Source organism: Athene cunicularia, assembly GCF_003259725.1.
Source record: "Athene cunicularia isolate RWA chromosome 2 unlocalized genomic scaffold, athCun1 chr2_part1, whole genome shotgun sequence".
Classification (NCBI taxonomy): domain Eukaryota; kingdom Metazoa; phylum Chordata; class Aves; order Strigiformes; family Strigidae; genus Athene; species Athene cunicularia.
In genome coordinates this window covers 15,365,147-15,387,586 of record NW_020799095.1, presented here as the reverse complement: position 1 = coordinate 15,387,586, position 22,440 = coordinate 15,365,147, and the positions used below count along the sequence as shown (strand labels likewise).

The window sequence follows — 22,440 nt, the reverse complement described above, 5'->3', positions numbered from 1 at the left end:
AGCCAGATTCTGTCTTTAGTTGCAGTGATGTAAATGGTGACTGAGAGCAGAAATTTCTCTCAAGTTGTATACAATCCAGGCTGCCTGTGGAAATGATGAAAGGCTAGAATTTTCTTAGTCAGCTGTAGAAATATACCTGTGAATATTTAAAAATATGTATGGTAAGATGGCTAATGTATATGAGTGTTTGTCTTTCTTCTGTAAAAGAAGCTTATAACAGTTTAACACTTCTGCACTGCACTCAGATCTCCCAAACACAGCAGAGACTATCAAGATTTTTTGTGGACAGGGTTATTTTGCAGAGGAGAAAGAGACTGTGAGGATACTCAGAGGCTCTACCTTGATTCTTGTTTTGTTCTCTAAACGCAAAAAGTCATTCACAATAAAAACAGTAGAAAGAAATGCAGCATCTGATGCTTAAAAATTACGTGGTTTGATTCTGTTATAATTAAAATCCAAACTGGTTTGTTCCAAACAGAAGCTTATTCCAGGTCATTTCCAGTTGTGTGATAGTGACAGCTGAAAAATTGATCTGTGTAACACACATATACTCTTCTCTGGTTTTAATCTTCTCTGCCTCTACGTGTGTTTTGTACTGTCTTTAAAAGATCTGTGGTGTGCTTGTACCAGTGATTTCAGCTGTTCTTCAGTGATGTTTGACAGGAGCAAATGGGGGCACAATTAGGCTCATTGTCTACTTTTCAGATATTGAAAGGTGAGCAGATGCTTGGTTTTCCTGTGTAATTTTGAAATTCTTTTAGCTTTTTGTTAAAATACAAGGATTTAAAAGCTGTAACTCAGAACAGTATAGTTAATGGGGAAATCATATTCGATTATATGAAAGCTGATTAAAATTTAAAAATTGAATTTGTGGTCTACTTTTTTTTCTTCAGTTTTTAACCAAGAAAACAAGACCAGTATTTTATATAAGCTTTCCTGCACACCTTTGAAATGTCTACCCCAGCCTTTACTTTGAAGCAAAAATATCTGTTTCCCAAAGCTGAATTACCTACTTCAGAGCACGCAGTTGTAGTAATTGCAAATCCAGTGGTAATGTATCAGTTATTTTGCAGTCATTTCTCCAAATTGATTAAAAGGTTTGCATTTTCAATTCTAACCATGTTGTTTTGTATTAATGACTATACCACGTAAAGACCTAAGAACTATAGCCATTTAAAAAAAAAAAAAAAAGCTACTAGTTAAGAAATATTTTTGTGTATAAATGCGTATTATGTGCATTTAAGTAATTGTGACTTCTTCCTCTGTCTTTTCCCCTTCTAGATATTGTTCTAAATTGAAGGTGCAGTTGTTTCATGCCTTCCCTTTCCACGATGCGTGAAGGCATTTTAGCATTAGTCTTTGCAGACAGACCTGTGGTGGTTCTGCTGAGTGTCAGTGTGGCAGGAGACATGTCAGCTGCTGTCCAAAACCCGCATTGTTTCTTAGTGTGGCTCTGTGCTCCCTGCAGGACTTTGTCTTGGTGTGAGCCCAGCACTGTGGCAGTGACACTTTAGAAGGAGACCTTTGGGAAGCACTTGGATCAGAGTTTGTGTACATCTGTTAGCTGGGCAAGGTGAGACCAAATCTACATAAAAGCTTAGGCAGAAGTATCGAGTTTCCCACAGATGAGTTCAGCACAGGACTGAGAGCAGTCCATGAAGAAGAAGGATCTGCACCGACTGTCTTGTCTGACACTTCAAAATGAAAGTCTGGGTGAAGACTATTTGGGCCTTCAAGAAATTTGGAGCTTGAATTCTGTATTGATAACTTCACTGTGGTTCTTAAACTCAGCTACTATTCAAGCAAGCAGTGTGAGAAGTAAGGAACAATCTGTGACACCTGAAATTACCAGTTTTAGAATTACCCTTACCAAGAGAACAAAAAAAAGACCAATTATTTTGAGCTCAGAGAGCAATAATAACTTTCACTGACTGATGGGATGACTTGTGAGAAGTAAAACAGCTCAAAAAGCATAACTATTCCTTGTAAATGTATTTCTGATTTGTAATTCTTCTATTTCACAAAACTGATGCCAGGGAGTAAGAGAAACTTCTGCTTGGTACAAGGTAGAGTGATCTGCAGTGGAGTGCAAATGGGATCAACTAAGAAAAGGAGAAATTAGGCTGAGTGTCAGGCAATCTGAGCAATGACAGTTATTTGACTGTGAAAGAGCTTCCCAAGGGAAATAATACAAGCCACATTATTTGGGACACCTAAAATTAGACTTCAGAAAGCCCTAAAAAAAAAAAAGGTACAACCTTGCTTTGGTAGGGAGGTGGACTAGAAAAGGCAGGGGTTGGGTTTTTCCTTTTTGTTTTTTGCAATAAACTCTGCAATTGTTGGGCTGAGTTGGAAGTCAAGGGAAGATTTACATTGCTTTTTGCCTGAGAAAACAGGCTAAACACACAGGCTTCTCCCCTTCACCTATTGCCAACTTTTTCAACAGTATGTTTTTATTTCTGTCCCTCGGGGTTAGTTCAGACTCCTCTCTTCAGTTATAAATATGTATATTTAGAGGAGAGGAGAAAGGACACGTGTGCCTTAAGGATTCTTTGTGGCATTTCCCTCTTGTCTGTCTCTTAATGGGCACTAGAACTGATCAACGTGATAATCCTTTTTTGGTTTTAATTCAGAATTTATTTAGCTTGTCATGTGCAAATACATAAGCCTGGCACATTCTGAAGCTATTGTCTGAAATTGCCATGTTTTAACTAGCAACTTAAGGGGGGTGAGGGGGAAGAGACAAGTGAAATACAGCCTTTAACCAAGGAATAGAGGCCTCCAAATAACGTGTTGATATACTGACAGTGTTGCAGTCTTCTCCATATTTTTCTTTAAATACAAACCACGTAAGTGAGATAGGTGCAGTAATACAAAAGAAGTTCTCATAGCCAGTTCTACATATTAAAATATGTAGATTGTGCAGTTATAGCTACATTTTAAGAGCCAATTTCTTTTATTATAAGTTTGAAGATGCCTACCTTTATCTACATACAGTCCTTCTTTGCTGTCATTGTCTGCTTGCATGAATGACAGCACTTCTTCCAAAGTCCGCTTAAACAAATAGAGCCCCTATGTGGAAAATGGTTCTTCACTGTGTAGGGATTAGATGTGATCACCTTCACACTGTAATAGTACTGGTATGAAAAAAACATGAATTTGTCTCTGTGCACAAAAGCACACTAAGGTCAGGACATCGAGCCTCTGAATTTGTGATGAGACAAAGAAAGGCACATAGACAGAATCTTCTGAAAGATGGTTCATCTGTAGAGGGTTTGAAACAGCCTGAGACAAAAGCTATAGGGCTATCTCTGGTATTTCATTCGAGGGCTGTGGGTTATAGCCCCCTGAGATGCACTCTTCTCTGTCACCAGACAAGAGGATTCAGGATAGGGGAGTGGGGTACATGGTGAACACTTCCTCCGCACTGAATTTTGATTTGTAGATGGCCACACAGTTTCTGGTTCTGGAACTTAGGCTGCATCACTTGGAGGAGCGGGTGCAGGGACTGGTGAGAGATGCAGCTAGGAAAGTAATTGCATTTCAGACTGTGACTTCTGAATACCAAGAGCTAGTTCCCATTTCCTTTCTCCCACTGCTGCTCGCCTCCAGTGTGCTTTACCTCCTGCTGCCGTGCACATGGTCTGCCACAGAAGCGTGGGTTGTATTTTTTTCTAATTTGACTAAGAACATATTTCCCAATCTAAATCCTTAATGAAGACAAAAGGCCTGTATTGCAGGGTAGGAAGATACTAACCCGAAACATATTATTAGCAGGGAAGACTCATTCTCCTTATGTCCGTGTTTTTGAATTACTTAATTGAGGAAAAAAGATATCTTCTGATAATAGCTTTTTGCATAGGGCAACAATGAGGGTGGAATGGTGGAGATGCTGTGATGCTGGCTTTCTTGGAAAGCTTCATTAAGCCATTATTAAAGTAATTGTAATAATTTCTGATGAAGATCCAATGCTTTGATATGCTAGTCCTGTACATATTATAGCAATCTTCCAAGGGAGAAAACAAGTGTTGCAGAGGCTCTGTATGTTTAATTTTTGATCAATCTCCCATAAAATATTTTACAAGATACAGCAGAATGAAGATACTCAGATATTACTTGAATATTGCTCATGTACACTAGGTAGGAAGTGGACAAGGCTGCACATACATTTTAACTTTGTTGCCTCTTCTAATCTATCCCTAACAAAACAGCTAAGTATTCCCCTGAAGGCTTTAACTTGCCTCATTTCTGTCTTGTTTTCCCTCCTGAAGTTCTCCAGATTTAACTGTCTCATGCCTCCTGCTTACACAGGTGATACTTCAAATACTTGAGCAAAAGATTTCAGAGAGCTGGAAAAGTATGGAGTGCCTGTTTTTTAAAAAGAAGGGAGGTGTGAGAGAAATAGGGCTTGGGAATTGTGGTCCTTTCAACTTAACATCAGTTTCTAGGAAAACATCAAAATGAGTATAATGATTCTAAATGCTTGGAGGAGACAGGAAAACAAATTATCATCTACAGAGATGTATAAAGAGCAAATGTGTCAAATCAATGTAATTTCCTGCTGAGATAAAGCCTTACAGAAAGGACAGAAATAGTGAATGTCATATTTTGTGTTATTATAGGGCTTTTGACACTGTTTCACATGATGTTGTGAAGGGTCTCAGTAGACAGCCATGACATGATGGACATAAAACTAGATGTAAAGCCTCATCTGGAGCATTTATCCGAGGGTCACTATCAAAATAAAAGAAGTTATCAAGTATGGCTTGCAGAGGTCTCTCTTTGGCACTGCCTAGTACTTTCATTTGCAGTTTTACTGATGAAATATAGGGGTTGCTTGTTAACTTTACAGTAAACAATGTGATTACTTCAGATTGAGAGGGGAGGCAGACATGCCAGGGTCTGAGTTAAAGATGAAAATTGGTAAGTGATGCACTGTCATTCTGCAGAGAATTAAAAAAAAAAAGTATATAGCTTTTGTTGGAAGGTATAAGTCTTTCTCATCAGAGTGTTACTAAAGAATTGTGAAAAGTTAACATTTAAAAATGGCAGGAAAAACACATTAATACTTGAAATATCTGGTCCTTATATGCTGTCATTTGGTAAGAGAAGCTTTAATTTATAATAGGATTATATCTTCATTTATTATTCAATCTTTTTTTTTCTTTTTTCTTTTTTTTTTTCTTTCCTTTTAACATTGGAGCAAGTCCAGTGAACCTTACAAAGTTCCTTACTTTGTCCTTAGCTTACTCTGGCTTAAAGTCAACAGAGTTTTTGTCCCAGCAGGAGTGTCTATGTGTGGTTGACTGTGATTTGTTCTCTGCAGAATTGCATTTCAGGGCTATGGGCTAGATTAAGGCAAGGCGTAATAGTTAAATCTGGATGGGAGGGCATCTATGCATTTGGTACTCATGGCACTTGTCCAGATCTGTGAGCTTGCTCTTTAGATGAATGTTGTCGTCAGATAACTATAATGAGGCTGTTCATACTGTAGTTTTGGAAGCAGTGCAGTATAAAAGTCTTCAGTCTGCTGAGAGCTAGAAATCTGGCTGATCTTCAGTTTACAGTGTATAAACACGTTCCTCTTCTTCTTTTTTTTCTTTTTATTTTTCACACTCTTCTCTCTCTCTTCCCTTCCTTTCCTTCAAGGACATAGACTTTGGCTATATTTTTCATAACTGCGTGAAGCTAGAAATCTTAACGGATGCCTGTGCCACCGCCACCACCTCCTCCTCCACCGCCTCCACCACCTTCTGGAGGGCCCCCTCCACCACCGCCTCTGGTAAGATTGACTTTTCATCTCCATTAGCAAAAGCTTGGCTATAGTAGCCAGCCCAGAGCCCCTTAGAATTTTGGCGTGAATATTCATAGCAAATACCTGGGGCAGGTGCTTGTTTTGCTGGCTTTTGTTCTGTTCATTAGAGCAATGGTCTCCAAAGTAGGGTGTGTGAGATGAACCATTGGGGTGCAGGAAGAAAATATTAGAACTTCAGTCATATATGTATATAATTTATAAGCAAACAAACAAATAAATAAATTGGGGTGCACACTCAAAATTTTTTTACTGCTAAGGGTGCGGGATCAAAAAGTTTGGAGATGATTGCATTTGAGTGCATATGGTGAGAATTTAGCATTTGTGAATACTTCTTCAGTCACAGGGAACTCATTTTTGTATTGGTAATGTGCAGGTGGTAAGTGTTAATTTCTCCATCCTCTTTCTTACAGCTTCTATTAAGACTCACAGTGTTCAGCTGTAGGTGTTGCCCTTTCTAGCGCACGCCGTCTTCCTGGGGATACAACACAATATGCTTTTATATATGTGCAGGAACAATTACTGCTTGTAACAGATCATTACTGTATGTGTCATGAAGTAGAACGTGTGCCCTGCCAGCATTTTTGCAGTAAGAGGACGATGCTCTGAGTGGAGTTCCAGGGTATTACATTTTCATACCGTCACAAACGATTATTGTACCTATGGTAAAACATGTTTAAGTAATTCCTTGTATTCTGCAATCATTTGTTAATAGCCTGTTTCTGCGTTGAAATTCTTAGACCATTTTTGGAACTGAAAGCTGGCATTGTTATGTTCAAGACATAAAATCTCTCCTGACTTTTTTTCATATATTTTTCTGTCACTGCTACACTTATTTGCAGTGTGTGTTAGTCCCTGTAGCAAAACAGTACATGGTACTTCAAATGTACTTCAATTTGTTGGTTAGGTGTTTTTTAAGAACTTTATTTCTCCCTTGCATTTCCTGACATCTCTCCCTGTTTTGCTTCCATGAAGGTCTGTTGATTTTGTTTGATAATGTTCTTAGTGTTATTTTCTTCCAGAAGGAGGTTTCATTGCATGCTCCTCTGCTATTTTGCAGGCTGAACCATTTTGTAAAACTCTCCATGAATTGTGGAGATAAAGAGGAGGAAGATAAAGACAGCATATGAAATAAACAGTGTTTGATTCCTTTTATCATTCTGTTTTAACTTTGGGCACCATAAGCAGTGTTTTGAATTAGCAACTCTTCTGGGCTGGTACACAGCCTATAGTTAGATACTGAAATAAGTGTGTTGAATTTCGTGAGCAACTTAATGCCCTCAAATGCAATTAAAGTCAACAGAAGCTGCAAGTGTTCTTATCCTAATAAATTTAGCTTGGTAACGTTTCTAGAGGCATTTTTAGGCTCCTCTAACATATGCCAATTATAAATGACTTGAGAAAGCTAAGAGGACCCCTAAGAACCCATATGAACAAGTTTGGGATTTTTTGTTTCCCCTCCTTTTCTGATGACTAAAACCACTACCATGATAGGGTTTTGATATGAAAAAGCCCATACTGTATTTCCATATTTTAGTTAGCTCATTCTATTTCAAATGTGATCTTTTGTGCATAAGACATACAGAACTTAGGGTCAGTTTTATCTTGGTGCTATGATGCAAACTAAATGTATTTCTTATTAATGTCTGATATTAAAGTCTTCCTTTTAATAAGTGCTGACACGAGTAAGAGCACATAAACCAACATAAAAAATTAGTAAAATAACATGGCAGAACATTGTTTTTTCTGTAACAGCAAAAGGATTTTTCCCTGTCAAAACTGATTGAGAGAGAGGGAACTTTGAAAGGATCTCTAGTCTGCCTGGTGAGCAGAAGCGCAGTGTAAGAGGCAGCTCTCCAAGTTGGTGCCAAGTTGCAGAGTAAAATCTTATAATTGGGGAATCCATGAAAACTTGCTGGGGACCCTATTTTCTTTTACTAAGAAGTTATTTTCTAGAAATTGGCATCTGTCTTTTACAGCTGCCAAACTGTCCAACTGTTGTTACAGCTGCTAAATCTGCAGTTGGAGGACGGAAGAAGAAAAAATTCTAACAGGCATGTAGCTTTAAGAAAAACCTTCAAAACAAGTAAGTTTTATTTGGCCAACACCTGGAAACATTCCAGAGTAAAAGGCACTGTGATTTTTATTACACTGCTATAATTAAACTAGAGTAACATTTACATGTTAGCAATTAAAAGTTAAGGTTTAATTTTGCTATTGATATACAGCAAACAGCTAGTTTAACTTACTTGATTTATGTTAGAAGAGACACATCTGTGTGTAGGTTGAGGTTTTAGAATCCTGTCATTTTTCATTATGCCACTGCATGGGTACCAGAGACTTGCCTTGCTTTTCTAATTATATGTATAATAGCCATACTTTCCTCTTACTTTCATTATTTAGAGATTTGTAGCAAAAGTAGTACACCACGTTATCTTTTTCTATGCACATTTTCTTAGTGAATATTATGAGCCATGGTCCCAAATGATTTTACAGTCTTACTTCATTGAAATCCTAAGCACTGTTGGCACTTGACTTTTTTGTACTGTTAACTCCCTCTTAAGGCAGAAGAAAGTTAGGATCTTTCTTACTGTTTTCAAAGATTTTGGACTTGTAGATGTTCTATAAGTACTTGTACTGAATTCTGCTCACAAAAGGTGTTGCAAGGCAATACTAAAGTGATTGGGAGATGGTATTTAAGACATGCTGGGAGCCACCTGTGCCCAACAGCTGAAAAGCTACTGGCTGTTAGAACACTTAAAAGGAAACCAGGTGGATTTTTCAGGAGGGGATGTTAGGGTATATGCAGTAGCAGATGTAGGTGGCTGAGTCAAAATGTAAATATAGCTAATTGGATTAATTGAGCATGTCTTCAAATGCCTGCCTTCTGGGGGTCATAGATAAAGATGAGAGGGATGAGGAGGTAGAATAAAATTGTGTCCCAATAGATTTTCTGGCACTGGCTTACAGAATTCAGATTTTTTTCTCTTTCCATTTTCCCTTCCACCCTAATAAAGGAAACTTAGAGAGGGGGCATTAGGATGGGTGTTCTATAGCTCTTTCAATTTTATAGGCATATGTAAATCATGTAAGATTTTTTTTCATGGGTTTTTGTTGTTTTCTGGGGGGAGGGTGTTGGGTTTTTGTTTGTTTGTTTTGTTTTTTTTTAAACTTACTGCTCATGAAAAACTTCTTTTTATTCCCCCTCAATTTCTTTTACCACTTTTGCCTTTTAATTTGGCATATGAGGCATTCTGTTTAGTTTTGGTTTGTCATATTTCCTCAAGTAGATACCACTGGTGAGACTGATTAAAGATTTTCTCCTGAATCTCCCAAGAGAAGATCAAGAGAGAATTTTGCTTTGATAAACTATGTTCACTTTTTACATGCAGTAGAGGCTGCTCACTGCTGTGCAGTGTTTGTCCGTACATTTGAATTCCTAATGTTATGATCCGTCAGCTCCTATTAGTATTGAAGGAAGTGTGGATGTATAGCAGCCCTGCTGGGTTGTGCCTTATTCAGAGGAGATGTTTGTTTAATGATTCATATGTTTGTGGAGTTCAAGAAAATACTTCTGTTCTCTTTAGAGCTGTTATTACTAAAGTCTTAGCATAGAAATTAACCCCCCAAATCACAATGGATCAGATGATTAAAGCCAGTGAAGTAGCACCAGAGTTTATTTGCTTTATTGGCGTAATAAAAAGTAGGAGAGCATGAGAAGAAAGGAATATGCTTACTTTGGTGAGAGAAATGTGAAACTTGAAATAATGCTGAATGCTGGAGCAGCATGTAGATTAATCTAATGAATACCTCACTCTTATTTAGTTAAAAGAAAAAGGAATAAAATTTCTGTTCTAGGTAAACATATGTCAGTGTTTACCAAGTTTGTTATTCTGACCTTATTTTCTACTCATAATAAAAAACTCAGAAAAGCAATTCCTCATGATATAACACTGTGATAAATGCATCATTTACACAGAGGTAACATTTCTAAGGTTGTTCTTTCCCCTCCTTCTTGCAGTTGTCAGAGCACAAACCTTGTTGAACTCTTTCCTTCAACCTTCACAAGAAATTCAGAGAGCTACATTGCTTATCTGAAGTTGTGTGGGAGTTGGTTTTGCTCCTATGGCATTTATTATTAACTGTTCTTTGAAAAGAGAAAAGCAATGTATGTAAAACAGCTTGGCTGAAGATAATGACAATTTATGGTATTTTGATTTGGTCTTACCAAATATGAGAGAATGTGCGCATCTAAGTGTGTGTATACATAAATGTGTGTGGGTGCTTGCTAATTATTTATTGTCAAAATTAAGGTAATTTCTCAAGCTTTCATTTAGACCCCTAGACATGCAAGCATAACACTTGAAGAACAGAATCATGCATAGTGCCAATTACAAAATATGTAGGAATGTGTTTATTAAAATTTTATGCGAGCTGTGAGTAAGATGATATTTAGTACTTTGTCATGAAGTTCCTAGGTCAGAAGATATGAAATCATAATGTTTATTGCTGATAGGTAGAATATACTACAGTGAGGGAGAGTGCAGGCTTGGTAATCTTGTTGATGACTGGCCATCATACAGACTGTGCTAAGGACTGGGCAAAGTGCAGCTGAAAATTTTGAGAATTATTTGTTCCAGCCAAAATAAAGGAAACTGATTTATAGTGTTTTAACAATGTATCACATCTCGAACCAGTCTGTTTTCATAAAGAAGTGAGAGGCAATTATGTAGAAAAAATGCTGTGTCTCTGTGTGGTTTATTTCATTTAATTTTCAGAGAGTGGAAATAGTGGGATTGCATAGACATGTCAAAGTGTTGCTGCTGTAGTCTTATACACTTGTAGTCAACAAATACGAAAGGGGTTAAGTGGGAGCTGTGAAAGGTGGGGAAGATGTAAAAAAATAGCATATATTGGGTTGGCATTGCTCCTTGTGTTTCATCTGAACAGGGCATGTACCGCATATATTCATATGTGCTAATCTTGAATGCTTTACTTGACATCTCTTAGGTCACTACTTTTAATGTGTTTAGGTGGTGAGTTCTGTTTTGCAGGTTTCTTCATAATGTTGGTGTTGTACATGTCTGAATGGAATAGAAAGCATTTAGATATATTTTTCTTGCTTATTTTCATTTGTATAATTTTCCATATAAAAGTATGGAAGTTGAGTGTGTTGCAGAGGTACCAGCTGTAAATGATCAGGCCCATGTAACAGAAGCAGCCTGGCTGCAGAGAGCCGATAGGTTGATTTACCATTCTAATCACAAGGTACTATTGCCCAGAAAAATCAGTACCACATCTGTAGTGTATGCAGTGGCTACATATTACATTCCCTCTGTCAATTAATATTACACTTGTAGCCTTTTAATTAACTATAGTGATACTTCAGTTGCACTTCTCTGCCTGGCTGGAAGGTGACATGGCAAGAAATGTTCTTTTCTCACTGTTCTCCTATTTGGAGCTGATCATAATTTTGCATGGATGCTAAAAGGCATTTCAGAATGATCAGTAGCATCTGCACAGGTAACTGGGTAGGAGAAATGGCCTAGCATTCTTGGAACAGGGTGAAATCAAATTGTTGTGTGAAATTAAATGTGACATGTAGGTTGTCACATGTTGAATATTTTGTTATAACTACTCATAGAAGCCCTTGTCATTCTAGGGACCATGCTATGGTAGACAGAATAAACAGTGGTAGTGTCACCAGCTCCCGTGGCAGTATTTTCAGCCTTGTGCTGTTTGATGTTTTCATTGCAATGCCAGGGCCTCAAGTTTTCTTGTTAATGTAAGAATTTTCACTTGTGTTTTCATTGGTGCAGAAGAAATCTTGAGAATTTGAATCCCAAAAATTTAGAAATCAGAAGGTGAAGTTCAAAATGATTTTTTAAAGCCAGCCTCAGGGTATTTTTGGTATCTGACTTGCAGTTTTTCTGAACTGCTGGGAAACACTTTTAGAGTAGTTTTGTTTTTATGCTGCCTCCATTTTAGTGGCTTTTGTTATTACATATTTTCTTTTACTGAAAGCACAGCCAGAATTTATGTTTAAAATGTGGGTGTCAGAAAGTTAAATACCCACAGAAAAGCTAAATGGCTCAGCAAGTATGGATTATCATATTGATTCTGTGGCATTTTTGTGTTCAGGTAGACAAATTTAGCAACCCACACTGGAAAACTTTAAGTACACCCTTCTTAATAAGCCCACTGCTCCGTTTGTAGCAGGAGCCATTGAACCTTTAAGTATACAAGATTTTATATTGTCTGATGGAGTGATGCTAACATAAAATGAAGAGGGTTTTATTGGGTGCAATGGCGTTGGTTACTGGTGGTGTTTGAAATGAGCAGTGGAATATAGATGTAGAAGAGAGTAACTCCTGCTACACTTTTTTTTTATTTTATTTTTTATTCCCTGCCATTGTGTCTGCTGGTACGCTTCAAGCAGGTTGATGCTAGCACAGAGCAGGCACTGGGCTCTGCTGACACTGAAACGCTTCATTATTTGGGACTCATGCCAGGACTAGGCGGTGGCTAGAATGCTGGGAAGAGATCTGTAACAACTTTTGCACAGTACTTCCCTTGCTAGAAGTTGAGGAACAAGGCCGGTGTAGACACAGCCTATCTAAGTACACACATTGCTCGATGACCTTTTCAACCCAGCAGGTTCAGATTGCAGAACTTTGTGTGATGGAGACTGAGATCATGGTTAATCGTTATTAAGCTGGGTGTAAATGGAATCGTGAAAAGCTGGTCCTGTCATTCTCTTAAAACAATGACTTCATTAGCTGCCAGGAAGCTATTTGGCAGGTCCCCTCATGTGGGTTCCCTCAGAAAAGTTGGCTGGAGAGTGACCTCTCTCATGGGAAGCGTTTGAAGCTCGGCTTGCTAGAAGGCTGAGAGATTGCTGTGTTTACCCAGGTAGACCAAGTGCCAAGAATTAATTAGTTTCATTCTGTGCTACACAGCAGAAACACGAGAAGCAGCTCTGATCTTGGGATTGACTATGCAGGTGGAGTCTTGCACTGTGGCGAGGTTTCCCATAATTAAAATTTTTTTAAATCAGAGGTCAAGGCTCTGTTGTGAATAGGCGGACCAAAACTCACACATACCAGATCTCACAAGCTTCTTTATAAACTAACAGTTTAAAATATTTAAAATAAAAGAAGTTGTGTGCTTTTTTGTTGAGACTTCTTGGATTTTTTCTTAAGATGGAAGGGGGTGTTGTTTTGATTATTTTATTTTGCTTTTGACAGTGCGTGAGTGAAACCACACCTGATGCATGTTTAAAGTAAATGCAAGAAGGATTACAATGTTTTTTTCTATTATAGTTCTGTTTGTGACTTGCTGGAAACTGGGTTTATTTTACTATTTTAATAAGCCCCTGTTTTTTGTTGCAATTGAATTTCTCAACACATTCCCGGGGGAGACTTTAGCTGCTGGTTTGAGAATTCTTTGTAAAAGCAATGCTCTTGCCTGCTGGGCAAACTGCTTCTGCTGCAAATATAAAATCATGAATTCTTGGCATAATTCTAATCTACTAATAGTGGATTGGTCTTGAGAAAACAAGTTCTACTGGCATTTCAGATTTCATGCTGGGCTACAAATGTACAGATGATTTTTATAATCCTATGCTATGTCAAGGAAGACATACTGGCTAATTTACGCTGAGATTTCTGGTCATCTTCCATATTCTACCTTGTTCTAAACCAACCTCATTCTTTTAATAAAAAGTTAAGACATTGTAGCTTTGTTAGAATGTTCTGGCATCTTACTGTTGATGGTTTTTTCCTGTTAGTTCTGTTTTGGAAAAGGATGCAGTGTTTTAAGAGTTGAATTCACTTAAACACATTAGTCCTGATAGTTACAGGGATCTCCTTATGGAATACTTGTGGTCAGCAGCTTGTGGTTAAGTGGAAGGAAGTTACAGAGTAAGTTGCCCGCAAGCAGGTCTCCCCTGTTCTTTGTCCACTTTTCTTCATCATCAGTCTTCCCAGAAGGGTATTTTAGCAAGGTGTTGCCCCTTAAGTCCCATTACTCTATGTCTGTGCCCTTCAAAGCTGCTGTGAGCACCAACCCTGTGCCTGGCTTTCCTTCAAAGGAGCAGGAGCTTTATGGCTGGATGCAGACCCAGTCATCATCTCTCCCTCAGTGCTCTCCTACTTAGAGAGCTTTGCTATGCCATATGGGTGGTGAGAACACTCATCGTCCTTCCTCAGATGATTTACCACCCCAAACAAGCTGTGTTTTCCTCTTGATATTCTTAGCCATCTCTGACATGACGCACGTACAGTGTTAAACAGCTAGCTTTACCTTTATTGTCCTCTTTCCTGAATGATCCGTATTTGTCTATGCCAGAATTCCAGTTACTGTTAATACAGGAATAATATTTGGGGGAATTTATTATATTTCAACTATATATTATTATTGTTATATATTATATTCAGTTATATATATTTCATGCTCTTCCTTGATGCTTTGCATGTCCTTGAATTAATGTTTAGATGTTTCAGTTGTCTCTCACTGTTGATGCATTGTTTTTTCAGTCAGACAGCACTGTCACATTACTGACTGCATTGCCTACACAACTGTTACTGGCTTTATGCTGTCTGTTGTTCTGCATGCTGGTCTTAATTGTCCATTGCCATGTTTGTGGACTTTTAAATTTCTTAGTTTAAGTTTGGTCTCTGAATCATGTCAGGACTGGATGCCAGAGAAGGCCAGGACTGGCCCAGGAACTCTTGTTTTCATGAATGTGTGTCTGTGATCAAGCATCCATTATCCTAGAGCTTTCTGTTAATCCTTCTTCATCTTCCTGCAACATCTTTCCCTTCCTTAAAAGCCAATCCTGAGGTGCTGCTTGCTGCATTGAAGATCACTTGCTCAGACCATATCTGTGCAGGTTTGGCTGAGCAGGGCAGAGAAAAATAATAAGAAAGCAAGGTTTTTTAAGGAGTGTCCTCAAACTCTTATTAAAATATATGCTGCGTGTGCCTTCTGCCAGTACCTGTGCTTGATCTCTGCACTGAATCCTTATTTTTTTTTTTTTGTCTGGGGGGAAAAATTGGGCACGGGAGAGAGGAAGGGTGATTGTCACCAGATTCATAGAAATAAATGAGATTTTCAGCAAAAGAGAGAGCTCTCTCTGCCCGTAATAATATACTGCATGTCAAATTGATTGATTAAATTTTAATTTTATCATTATGTATCTCACCAAATAAGGATAAACTAAATGTATTTTGACTTCTTTTTTTTGGTTTATTGTTTATCTAGTTCAGATAAATAATAGATTTTCTTTTACACAGCTGTTTTTTCCAATATTTCCTATAAAAAGTGACCAGGAAAGGGAATCTACTGTGATGATACAATTCATTACGTGTTTGGAGTATAAATACTCCATACTATAAGCTATCTGAAATGGAAGAGAATGTAGGGGTAGAATGTTTGCATGGAATGGTGCTTTATTTTATTTTACTTATGGCTCCTACCTATTATAGAACTGGAGTACTGGATCCTCTTTTCCCATCAGCTGATGGGTTTATTTTGAAACAGAAGTCCACGACTGCCTGGCTACTAGATTATCTGAAAGGCTGGAGGTACATTTGTGCTGCAGCTGCCATGTTTGTGAAGATCTACACTACCCTGAAGTATTTTTCAAATGCGGTAAAGAGCATGTTTAAAATCAGAGTAAATATAACCCATTTATGGGACAGCGTATGCATCCACTGTGACCTGAACCACCCGCCCAGAGTCCAGAGGATTTCCCACTTTTCTGTGTGCAGGGGTGCTCTTTAAAATCTGAAAGATAATAATTAGTACTACTATAAACTTTTTCAGATGCCTGGTGCCTTCTGCATTTACATCATTTTCGTATCAGAGCACGTATACCTCTTAAATATTTTAAGTATCATAGGAGCCCAGAGGGTAGGTTGATGCTCCCATCTGTCTTGCAAGATGTAAAGTGACTTTCCCAAGGTGATGCAAGTATTGGAGCAGTAATGTACCCAGAAATGGAGCTCACTGCCATGGATTTTAGTCCATTTTCCTTTAAAAAAGTCTCTCAGCTCTTAATTTGTCTGATACAACCCAGTTTAGGGTATTAAAGTTATGATTATTCAGGGCCAAACCTGGCATGGTCCATCTATACAATGTAAACAGGGTTGTTTTCCTAAACAAAATGATTCACAGAACTCCTAACTGGAAGAAACTGTTATGTACCACTGGCTACCTCTCCACTGCAAGGTATCACATGTCTTGTGCTTCACTAAAAGCATTTCTGCCAGAGAGGATCCAGCCTTAATCTGAAAACCAAGAAATCGATAGTCTGCTGTGCCCTTTGCTGTGGGGAACAGTCAATCTCACTGCTTCCATACTTGCTGCTTCCTAATCAGAGCTTGTCTGGCTGTGTCCTACATTAATTCACCAAATACCTGTCTCTGCTGCCCGAGTCCTCAGCATGATTTCCCTGTAAATGTTTCTGTGTTGTACAGGCAGACCACCCCTCAGAAAGACTTCAGGGCTGACAGTTCAGACTGAGCTGCTAAAAACTGAGCAGTTTCTTCTAGCTTTTTGAATACCACATTGGCTCTTTCCTGGGCATGTCCAGTTTTTCAACATAATTTTAAAGATCTGGAAACCAGAACTGAACTTGCAATTCAATTTTTTCCCCACATTATTTTTTCTAAAATAATAAAATATATCAGAGGAGTGTGCTGTCCCTCCTTGCCACAACCCTGTGCTAGGAGGTCAGGCACACTTGCTCATGCAGGCTCACTGCTGGAACCCACTGCAGGGTTCAGGCTTGTGTCACTCTAGATGCAGGCTTTCATTCCTGAGGCATGGCCAGAACTTTGCATCCAATCATGTTCAGTTTGCTATTTGTGCACCTTCTTTTTTTTTTTTTTTTTTTTTTTTTTTTTTCCCTTCCCCCCACCCCTGAGCAGTGGGGGAGCATGTTTTGGTTTGTTTCAAATGGCCTCAAGTTGCAGTGATTTGGATCTCTCAGTATAACCACATTGTCCTCATTCATTTTTCTGCATCTGAGTTATCACCTGCAAATTTTGAAACGTTTATTTCCATCATTGGTGCTTTACACTCTGGAACATAACTCTAAATATTGTGATTAGATGGTATTTTCCTGTTTATAGGTTTTTTGGAGACCTGTCAGGTTGCCCAAACATTGATCCTATCCCTTACTGAATGACATAGCTGAGGGTGTAATTTAGGACATTGAAGACAAAATTAGTGGAGTTTGGTCAGATGGAAAGGGAGCAGTTCCCTTATGTTCAGACTATTTGCATGTGTGGTTTGTTCCATTCTGTTTCCATGTACTGAATGTGCCATTCTTTGTGTCTGAAATAGTAGCAGAATAACCTAATGGTTACTAAGGTAATGAGAACTCACCGTTCCCTTACCAGTTCATGTAAATAAAGTATGGAATTTAATTTCACTGTGTTACCTGAGGCAGTTCTGGCATCTGATAAAACAAATGATCTTCACATTCTTCTTCGCTTCCTTTCTGATTTTCATTGAAAGATTGAGATGTTTCTCTTTTTGCAAGTAAATGTGGCTGCCCTGCAGATGGTGGAGTAGAAAGTGGTCTAAGGATTAGATCTTTTGTTTTGCAGCTGTTTTTCCTATGTGACCCAAAATATATTTGTCTTCCTGCTGAAACATTTCTATTGCATGTGATCAGGATTGAAGATTTGACACCTGTAAGAGTTCCTCTTTTTCTCTTGATACACAACTTACACAATGAGTATCTGTTCTTCTGCTATGGATTGCAGGCATAGAATGAGTGTGAATCCCAGATTAATTTCTTAATCAAAGGAAGGAAAGCTTTTTCCTGACTGTGTATTAGAAAGCAATATGGTAAAAACACAGATTTGCAAATGCAGGACACCAGTAGATGAGTGGGAGATACTTACCTGGTGAAATGATTCTTGACAAGAATTGTCACCAGCCTTGAAAGTGTAGGCAGCAAACAAGAAATCCGAAGGAGCTCTGACCGCTGTGCAATGAAGCAACACTACACCCCAGACCATCTTGACTTTGTAATGGAAAAAGAGAATCCGTATCAAGCTACTCAGCAGCTAATCAATCACCTGAGTGCACCAGGCTGGGCATGGAAGATTGTATCTCTTATGTACACGAGGAGGAAGAAGCAGCAGCTGGGGCATGGGATGGGGTTGTGCTTGAAGTGAGGGGAAGAGGAAGAGGAAGGCAGCTTGTTACGCTGCACTATGGGCCTGCAGATTTTCTTATCCTACAGATTATGAACAAATTAATATCTTAACCACGTTGAAGTGATACCAAGTCATGGGTCACTCACAAATATAAGTTGCCACAAGTGGGGTATTTTCGCCTAATAGCTATTAGGATATCAAGACTTTATATTCCAACAGCCTACCTGCTCAGTGAAGTAGATTGGGGAGATGAAGCGGACAGCTGGCATAATATATGGACACTTGAACCCGGAAACGAAAAGACAGCTGCTGGATCTAATTTTAAACACAGGTCTTGATCAGATGCCCCTAGATCCTGGTTGTCTTGCTACAGCAAAGTCATTAGTGGGAGTAGTGAGGAGTGAAGTTGAAGATAACAGTAAAAAGCTTTTGTGAGAAGGGGAATCACCCTTGTTCCGGTTATGGTATTTCCGTTTTTCACAGTAAGTATTGTCAACTTACTGAAAATGTGAGTGGAAACAGTTTCTGGCTGGTACGTGGTCTAACACTGCTTGTCACGGGCAACCTCTCTGGGATGTCTTAAGGGGCAGTGGGACTCTGCCCTGACAGCACAAGGGTAGGCAGCGCTGTTTCAAATTAGGAAACTATGTAACTGAGTGGGTTTCTTCTAATATTTTAAAATAATATATAGTTACAGTATCAGTCACAAGATTATAATTGTGAGTTGTTACATCAGGTGTCAGGAATGCAGCGGGCATTAGCAGCGATCTGGAGTGCCATCTAGTGGGGCTGTGCAAATCTGGCTAGTACAAAAATAGCCACAATATCATACTGGTATAATTCTTCATTTAGGATTAGTTAGACGTTTTATTAATTCAGAAGCTGATTAAGTATTTATATTTAATATTTTATTTATATAATATTAATATGTTTTGTTTTCAGAATGCTATTATAAAGTTGGGGGGGTTGCTTTAAAGTGTGACAGTATTCTGCTTTATTATGACTATGATGCTAAAATTAAGGGCTATGGAAACATTTCAAGTACTCGTTCTCTCTCGGAAGTCAGCTGTCCTATGACAATTTGCAGTAGACGTGGAAGCAAGCAGCACATTGCTCCTCTGACATGAAGATTCCTCTCTGTTAGATCACTGTTAACCACATGATAGGTTTGGAAATAACAGCATTGTTGATTTATATCTGTTTCAGGAAAACGAAACTTTTTTGAGAATTTTTTTTTAAATAATATAAAACTTGATGAAATAAAAATAATAATTTTTTTGTTTGTTTTATTACAAAGCTTTAAACTACAGGTTGACTTTATATCTATGGACCTTGATTAGTCTAGAAAAGTTAGAAAAATAGAATTACATTCTTCTAAAGACAGTCTACTTAAACTGGTGTAAATCTCTGATACAGAGATGGTCTAAATTAGTTAATTGAAATATAAGTCCGATATCCAATTAGCTGTCTTTTTTCCTAAGGCAAAGTGGGTAAAACAGAAAGATGTTTATTTAAGGTGGCATATAAAATCTTTGTTGTAAAGCATTGTAAATGGAATGAAAAGAGCTAAAGAGAGAGGCAATCAGAGCTGGAGTTGTGGAGCAGAGACCATAAATGGCCAAGCACATTTCATTTAAGTGTGTTCCCTAATTTTCTTTCAACAGTATTATCACAGCTAGTATTAGGTCTCTCCTATTTTTAAAGTTTCAGCTTTCCTGCCTCCTGTACAACTGAATACTGTTGTTTCGACTCAAAGGCTTTGAAATGACAGCTGCCAAGAATGGTTTATTTCAAATCTTCTACCCCAGGTTTGCTTATGTGTCCTTTCTAAGCATGTATTTTTGCCTGCATCTACCATCTAATTAATGCTCTTATTGCCAACAGGCAAGTTCAGATGTACCAAAATTGCAAAAGGAAGACCAAAAAGCACGAAATGCTCTCTTAGCTGATATCCAGCAAGGAACTCGCTTAAGAAAAGTGACTCAAATCAATGACCGCAGTGCACCTCAGATTGAAAGTAAGTACGTGCTCCCAAGTAAGGTACCTGGGTGAGCTTTGCTGAAGCAGGTCAGCTGAACAGTTTTCAAATTGAAGGGCAGGTTTGAAGTTCAGCAGCTGAAGTTCATATGGCTTTTAGGATGCGGAGAGGGGACACTTTATAAACTTGTATCCTGCTCTAAGGTCATTAACTATTAACAGTTCATAATAAATCTGTAACTGGATATCACCTTAACAGGCATTCCTTGTCAAAAAAAAAAAAAAAAAAAAAAAAAAAAAAAAAAAAAAAAAAAGAATGTTGAAATCCTTGAGAATTTCTCAATAAAATAATTGTTCAAGTGTGAATTGCTGGCTCTGGCAGAAGAATTGTTCTTTACTAGATAAAAAGAACCAAAAAAAAGCCAAAAAATTCTTGAAGCGTAAATTCAATGTTTAACACAACTTCTTGGTGTCATTATTGATGGGAGATTTAAAAGCACCAGAGGGTGCTGTGCTCCAAGCTTATGGGTCAGAGAGTAATGGTAGTTTACTGTATTAACAGTAACTTTCCTTGCTGAGCCAGCTTAAAGAGGCAAACGGGTCTTGGCTATGTTTGTTGGTGCCAAGTCTTACCAGTCTGAGGGCAAGGATGAAATGACTTGCTGATATACCCTGTTTTTTTGTTTCTTTTTAACAGAACCCAAAGGAGCTAATAGAGATGGAGCTAATCCAGCCATTAATAAAGGAGGCTCTCAGCAGCCTCTGGGAGGCTTATTTGCTGGTGGCTTTCCTGTTCTCAGACCAGCAGGCCAGAGGGACATGCCAGGTAAGGGCTTCATTTGTATGAAAGAGTAGCTGGGGGGAACTGTGATTTGGGATAAAAGTACTTTGGGTTTAGCTTTACTGATTGATTTTCATTGTTGTTTTCTGAACCCTTAGTTCATGATCATGAATAGCTCAATTAATAATGTGCTTGAAATCATCTTTCTAGATTTCAGGTGCCTTATTCCTTAAAATGTAAATAATAAGCTATCTCTACACTGGATAGGAAAGAGATGGAATAGATTGTACAGAGTTTTAATGGAGACTTTGCATTAGTTTAATTAAAACTTTTAATTGGGCCTCAAATGGTGTATTGAAATCTGATCTTACCAACTTCAGCACAAATGGCAAAGAAGTCATATTTCCTTCCCTCCATTATCATGTATTTCTATGATACTGTAGACTTGTGTGCTACTTTAAAGATTCATATCCAAGAGTTTTGCCCTCTGGATTTTATAGAGTACAGCTTTGATCCAGCAAGGTAATTTACTGACCTGAAAAAGGTTATGTTGCTTCACAAAGACAGGAGGCATGTGTGGGAGCCCTACTGCTGCTTTCAGCTCAGGAAGTGCCCCAGCATCAATGAGGGGTGACTTTTAGCATCACAGCAATGACCTCTGGTGCTGTTGGACAGCTGGTGCCTGCTCAGGCAGCACAGAGCAAAGTGTGCATTTGCAAGGAAAGACAGAACTTGGCTCTACCTGCAGGGTTGTTTTTTTTTTCCTGGAATGCAAACCCAAGATGTGGAGCACTGCTTGTGATAGGGCTTCCCCCACATAGCTTCATCTGCAGTAGCCTTTGAGTTGTTCTTAAAACTATGACCGTGCCTATCAGATTATGTGAATGTAGAATAAGATACCTTTTTTTGACATCTTGCTTTGTGAAAAGTCCTTGACATTTACTCAGGAAAACACGTTTTGTAAGATCAAGAGTCTCTGGGCATTTGCTGTTGAAAAGGAAACATTTGATCCTGTGCCTTCTGGAAAGGCTTTGAGGCACTACTTTTAAGAACTCGGGTTTTATACACGTTTGTGTGAATTTTTTAATCTTAAATACTTAACTTCAAGGATGTAAGTTGAAGCGTGTCAATCTACTTGTGTTCTTTGCGGCCTTTTCACTAGGACTGGGGATTCCTCCAAGCAGATGGCTCACCCGTGTTCAGCGGGCTGTTGCCAGGCAGATGAGGCTGGTATGAAGGGCCCCGGGCCCCTGCAGAAAAGCACCTTCTCCTTAAACTGTTTCATTTTTTCAGAAACTGAGGAACAGGGAGGGGAGCAGGGTCTCTCAGCAGATTGTCACGTAACTAAGCAGAGTCCCTGGTGCCCACCACAATACATCACCTTCTAAGCCCCATTGCACCAGGGGCAATCTGTTGGATAGATGTTTTGCGAGAATTTGTTACTCAGAGTGACCGCTGGGGAGGGGAGGTGAAGAGCTTGCTCTTTGCACTGTTTTGTCTGATGAGCAGGAACAAAATCCTGATGTATGTACGGTGTGATGCGTGTTTTTCAGGCGGGAGGCCTGGGCAGCTCCCTGGAGTCCGAACAGCGGCTCCCAAGACCTGCGCCCCACCGAACAGCAGCGCAGCGAAGGCGAGCGGTAACGCCTCGCACCCAGCCGAAGGCCCGAGGGCAGCTGCTCCCCCACTGCCTC

The 22,440-nt window shown here is 38.8% G+C and overlaps 1 protein-coding gene across 1 annotated transcript in view; it reads left to right on the top strand.

Annotated features, from left to right (window-relative positions):
- WIPF3 (WAS/WASL interacting protein family member 3) overlaps window positions 1-22,440 on the top strand; it is a 36,405-nt gene that overhangs the window by 7,441 nt on the left and 6,524 nt on the right. Inside the window, exons 2-5 of the mRNA XM_026843014.1 lie at window positions 5,650-5,782; window positions 19,873-20,005; window positions 20,663-20,791; window positions 22,300-22,435. Coding sequence (XP_026698815.1) covers window positions 5,705-5,782; window positions 19,873-20,005; window positions 20,663-20,791; window positions 22,300-22,435 — 476 coding nt within the window. The 5' untranslated portion in view covers window positions 5,650-5,704. The remainder of the gene's footprint in view (window positions 1-5,649; window positions 5,783-19,872; window positions 20,006-20,662; window positions 20,792-22,299; window positions 22,436-22,440) is intronic.